This window comes from Dendrobium catenatum, unplaced genomic scaffold (assembly GCF_001605985.2).
Source record: "Dendrobium catenatum unplaced genomic scaffold, ASM160598v2 fragScaff_scaffold_1579, whole genome shotgun sequence".
Lineage (NCBI taxonomy): Eukaryota > Viridiplantae > Streptophyta > Magnoliopsida > Asparagales > Orchidaceae > Dendrobium > Dendrobium catenatum.
Genome location: NW_021320041.1, coordinates 187,929 through 193,928, shown reverse-complemented (window position 1 = coordinate 193,928; position 6,000 = coordinate 187,929). Strand labels below are relative to the sequence as shown.

Genomic DNA, 6,000 nt, shown 5'->3' with positions numbered 1-6,000 from the left:
GCGGGCAGACAATACTTCCCCAATTCCCCAATTCTTATTCATAAAAATCTGAAATTTCTCTCAGATTTTTGGATCAAAAGCTGAGATTGTTTTCAGATTTTTTTTTTTAAGAGAAAGAAGCTTGGAGCTTGCTTCCCCTCACCTCTCAAGAGAAAATCTGAGATTCTTCTCAGATTTTGGGTAAAGAAGTCAGAATTTCTTTCAGATTTTGGAGAAGAGATTCTCTCCCTTGCAAAGCCCCCTTACCCATTCTACATCAGAAATTCTCTTGCAATTATAATTTCCTCAATAAGTTTTCTTCTCTTTCTCTTTGAATCAAGACACTCCCCACTAGATTTCTCCATCCTATTTGTTAATCATTTATTATGTTACTAATTATAGAAAAATAAAATATTAATAATTGAATGTAAAAGAATAATTAAATTCACTTCTTCTGTCGATAGAAATAAAAATCTACTGATTTTCTTATCCCAAAATTTCTTTCACTTCCTTTTTCCATTCCTTCTATCTCCCTTTAATATAACTTTTTTTTCTTAGGATTAATCACAAAAGAAGAAAAAATGACAAAAGAAATGAATTTGAAAATCTTTCTTCCTTTCCTCTCAGCCGGTTCTCTCTACAAAAACTTTATGTTGCATTTTCTTCTACAAGAACAAATGGAAATGGACTTATCTCTCACGAGGAGTAGTTATTTTTCTCCCACGTATGTGATCCTTCGCTCAGAATTGAAAGTCGAGCCCTCCATCCTGGCTCACGCTCACGTGTGGTCTGCCTGGGCCGCGTCTCCACTCCTATTCTGCTTGGTTGCCCCTCTATTATCGGGTAGAAGCCGGTTCTTGAACCGGCTGAACCGACTCTCAGAAACGTTGATAATGATATTGCAATTTGAGAAAATTTCTCAATAAATAGTCTATAGTATCTAACAACATCTAGAAACCTTGACCATCCTACAATAGCTTTAATTTTGTTCTATTTATAGGAATACCTTTACCACTAATCACATGCTCAAGAAAGATCACATTGCTTAACCAGAATTTACATTTTGAGAATTTCTCACATAGCTTATTTTTCTTGAGTGTTTGTAACACTATATAAAGATGACTTGAATTACTATTTTCATTTCTCAAATAAATCAAAATATTATCTATAAATATTAATAAAACACATATTTATTATTTTCTTATGAGAAAAATAAATCATTTAGATTGCAAAGTTTGTAAAGTTATTCCGAGTGAAAGTTTATATATCTAATATCGCTTATTAGTTTGGACTTTAAGATGAAAGATCATAATATATAAAATAAAGTAAATTATTATTTTATGGTTAGATGAGGCCATTTAAAAAATATTTTTGAGAGTAAATTCTAGATCTTAAGATTTTACCTGTGCATGAAGAAGCTAAAGTTGTTTGGAAAAAAGTAGCTAGTGATATTAATAATATTGCAAAGGATGTACTTGGAGTATCAAAATGAAAAACTTCTAATACTAATGATAGGTGGTGGTGGAATTAAAATGTGCAAGAGAAGATAAAAAATAAGAAGTTTTGTTATAAAAATTAGTTTAGATGAAAATTTTTTGATAATTGAGAAAGATATAAAGAAGCCTGTAAGGAATCTAAAAAGGTAATATGCGGTGCAAAAATTTTAACTTTTAATGATTTATATAATACATTGAATGCTAAGGAGGACAAAAGATATATATGTATAAGTTAGCCAAACAAAGAGATATGAGAAAGAATTTAGTTCAAGTGAAGTGTATTAAGTATAAATATCAAAAAGTGTTTTTATTAGAAGATGATACTTAAAAAAGGGTGATCATATATTTTGCTAAGTTTTTCAATAAAGATTGTGAGAATACGATTGACTTTAGTGACATTAGCATCCTAAATGAAAGTAAAGATTTTTGTTTTAATCGGCATATTAGTTAAACCAAAGTTAGAGAGGTTTTAAAGAAAATGAATTGTGTAAAAGCTGTTGGACCTGATGGTATTCCAATAGAAGTGTGGAAATGCTTAGAGGATGAAGGAATTTCTTGGTTAACTAAATTTTTTAATATTATTTTGGAGACTAAAAAGATGATAGATGAGTGGAGTAAGGGGAATATACCATCGAAAGCTTTTTCTCTCTTAAAGCAAGCTGACTTGGACAAGATTTTATGGGAAATTTTCAATAACAAATTTATATGTACCTACTTTTAACAAGTATTCTGGTACACAGTTATATAATGAACTAATTGAGTACTGCTTATGCATACTTTGAACTTGTGGCAGTAACATTTGCTACGTTGGCAGAGAAGACAACCCTTATGTCTCCTGAAGTGCTAATTAGTTCGGGGATTCCATGTTGCAGGTAATTTTTAATAAGATGAGAATGGGTCTTGATTGTACTTTTTTTTTTTTTTCTGGTTATTAGGTGTGTGTTTCAGATAAGTTGGTAATCTTTCTTGAAACAGGTTGGTGCAGAATGCTGGAGAATTTGTTGTTACTTTTCCAGGATCTTATCACTCAGGATTCAGCCATGGTATTGCAACTTGGTTCGATAATCTTCTACATTTTCTTTTTATTCATTTAAAAGTTGGTGTAAACTTGCATTATTGTTCGATATGGTAAGTTAGGTTCATTTCCCATTAGATGTTAATTTACTGCAGGTTTTTGTTTTAAAAGTTCAAATTTTTTATTTTTTCACGATCTTGATTGATAGATATTTGATTCAAGTATTCTTAAGTTTGGGATCTTTCTGGATTCGATACTCTTTGGCATATAGATATAATGTTAAGTGAACTTTAGATTTTCCATGGTGGCTAACACCCAAATTTTTTTTTTGTATTGACTGAGTTTTTCCATTTTTATGTTCATTGTTTGTCATTAAGAACATTTTCCTCTATGATATTGTATTCTTCATCTGATGGGATTAAACCTGTCTGGCTTTGCTGCATTCTTATATATCATCAGAACAATGCATTACAATTATACCATGGTGGGAATAATGAATAATTTCTGAATATTAATTCAGCCTTCACAGTAATTCTTAATATATTTAAGTGTAGTTATGCCACTTTTAAAACACCTTTCAAGTTAATCCAATCTTAACCTGACCTTGTTCTTGCTTTGTTGGAACTTTTTGTGCCATCGAACTGCCAACTTAAACTAAATTGGGCAAGCAAGAGCAACACTGCATTGTTGGATGATGTGGGCTTGGTTTTCTTTTTGGTTTTGATTCGGACTACATTTAAAAAAGCTGATGTCAGTGGTTGGGACCAATGATTAAAAATGAGGCTGCATTTTTTATTCCATTTCATTTGTTACACACATTATGCCACTTTTCCTTATTGCCAAACTTCATATTTTGTTTTTAAAACAGCCTAACATTGCATAAACCATGAGTAATTCTATTTTGTTTCATTGCTATCAAAGTTTAAAATTGCGCAATTGTGTATTGATGTGTTTTCTGTTCATGAGGCGAGGCGTAAGCCTCAAGGCTTTTTGAGGCGTAAGCCTCAAAATCCAGTAATTACATGAAGGGAAAATAAATGTTATAAGTGATTTTTTATATAATACAAAATAATATATTAAAGAATAACATATTAGTTTTTTGTTGAACTATAAAGTAACAAATTAACATGTATATGAAAAAATTGTACATGATGTAAAATGACAAGTGATAAATTGTGTAAAATAGAATTGAAATCCCTGAACAAAATAACTTAAAGTATAGGAATTGCATAAAAGTATCATATGACATCAAGTTTAACTTCAAATTCCTTCTTTCTCACTTCCTTACTCATCCACAATTAATTCTTAAAGAAAGATAAAATAGTTTTCAAAAAAACAAAGATAAGGAACCACGAACCCGGCCGTCTTCAAGGTTGGTGGATGATCCGATCTCCCTCTCCTAGGGCTCTCGCTCTCTCTCCAAGCACTCTCAAGATCTCTCAAGAACTCAAGGAATAACACAAAATTTTTTTATCATTCAATCATTAACTTTAGAAGAAGAACATGAGGGCTATAAATAGCCTCGTACAAAAAGGACTCAAGGATAAAAGACGACATTGCCCTTAGGGCTTACATACAACTTCCCTTAAGCAAGTGGTAAAACGAGAAAAACAATTACAACATAAATAACAAATAACATAATAAAACAAATATACGAAATAATTCAAAACACATCGACTCGATCGTGGCCATAGATCGACGGCCATGCCTCAGATTTACTTTTCATGCCCTGATATCCTCATCAGAATATCAAGGTTGGTTCTCTAAAAGTATATCTAGATGTGGAAGTTAAATAAAATGAGTTGTAGGTTTTGAAAAATGGATTATTTTGTTTTACAATTATCATGTCAAAGAAAAGCATATTCTAATGTCTAAGAATCATGTAATTTAACTTCATTCTTAATTTTTGGTTAGAGTCAAATTACAAACTTATTGATATGTTGCTAATTTGGATCAATGCAATTTGTTTTTGCTAAGGGAGACTTGTACATATTCATGCAGTTAGTCATAGGTATTGTTCCCTTTTTGAGGGTCAAAAGTTAGCTATGTAGATATTTTTCATAAAACTTAAGTAGTATTTGGCTTTTAAAAGTTCTTTTATGTGGGTTAGATTCACCTTTTCTTAAGTTGGTTTTATTGGGTATACTTTGTGTGGAGGGTTTGAGTTGTGTAGAGGGGTTGGGTTGACATCTTTAGTTGAGTTTCTAGGATATTACTTGATAGTTTTTTTCATTGAATTTGAATAAATTAATGTTCTCTGTGTTGCGAATCTATTTTCGGGGAATATAATTTTGATGATAGCAAACACTTCTATTTCTCTACGACTGCCTTGCCTACTAACATTTTAGGTCCACAAGATCAAACTGCAATTTGAACCAGCTCAAGATTGGGTAGACTAGGTCCGAGTCAGTTTGTAAACTTTTCCTTTTCTTGAGTCTATTGTAAACGATGTGGTTCTTGATGCTAAGTAACCATGCACATACACACTTGAGAAAATTTCTAACTGTTTTTAGAGTTGTTCATTTTTTCTCACATCGTCCGGGATGATCCATAAATCGTCCTAGACGATCAGATAAAAACAGAAACCCTAATTAGAGCATCATTGTTAAGGCAGCCGTCATTAAGTACATCGTCCTGGACGATATTCATATCGGCCGGGATGATAGACTCAAATTAGAAAGAATCAACCGCTAGATTTATTTAGGAATTGTTTATTTTTAGACATCGTCCAGGATATCGTCCTGGACGATGCAACACAATTATGCCTAAATAAATTTGAATTAATCGAAATATATAGAAATGCATGCTATCATATGAGAGAAATGCTGTCTTTAATTTACAAATATATGAAATTTGAACTATTTCTTATGCATCGGTTAGGTATCTCACATTGCTAGGAATTGGTTCTCCTAGAGTCGGCTTTCTTTTCCTTTTGTACACTATCTCCTTTAAACTTATCATCCAACAATAACCCTTCTTTTCCCGAAAAACTCTTTCTCCACTGCCTTCCCTTACCTTTTTCCTACTCCACCTTTCTTTCCCTTTGACTTCAGCAACATCAACTAAATTTTATAACCGTGTTTTTAGCAACTATAAAGTTCAATAATCTTTCTGAATTCCAAAATGCTGAATTCAACTAATACATCAACCTTTATAACTGCTTTTCGTTCCCCTACCAGCTATCTTTAACTCTTCTCCCTACTGATTTTTCACAACCCATATTTCGGCACGCACTATGCAACAAAATACTATTTCAGAAACATAACATTTGAGAATACAACCACTGTTTTCTTTCAGATTTTGGAATCCTACGCAAGTCACAACTGAGTTAAATATTTCTTTTCAGATTTTAGATTTGAGAATAGTTATAGATATTTTTCATTACCTGAGTAATGAGCAATCAACACTTCAAGCCACAGATCCCACACACCGAAGCCCGTTTCCTTTAGCCCCTCACTCCCACGGCCAACAACTCTCGGCAACTTCACTGCTCCGTATGCCAGGGAGCAA

At 32.3% G+C, this 6,000-nt stretch overlaps 1 protein-coding gene across 1 annotated transcript in view; it reads left to right on the top strand.

Moving 5' to 3' along the window:
* The window catches only part of LOC110109349 (lysine-specific demethylase JMJ705), a 55,782-nt gene that overhangs the window by 16,672 nt on the left and 33,110 nt on the right, over window positions 1-6,000 (top strand). The window contains exons 2-3 of the mRNA XM_020840381.2: window positions 2,269-2,347; window positions 2,451-2,518. Coding sequence (XP_020696040.1) covers window positions 2,269-2,347; window positions 2,451-2,518 — 147 coding nt within the window. The remainder of the gene's footprint in view (window positions 1-2,268; window positions 2,348-2,450; window positions 2,519-6,000) is intronic.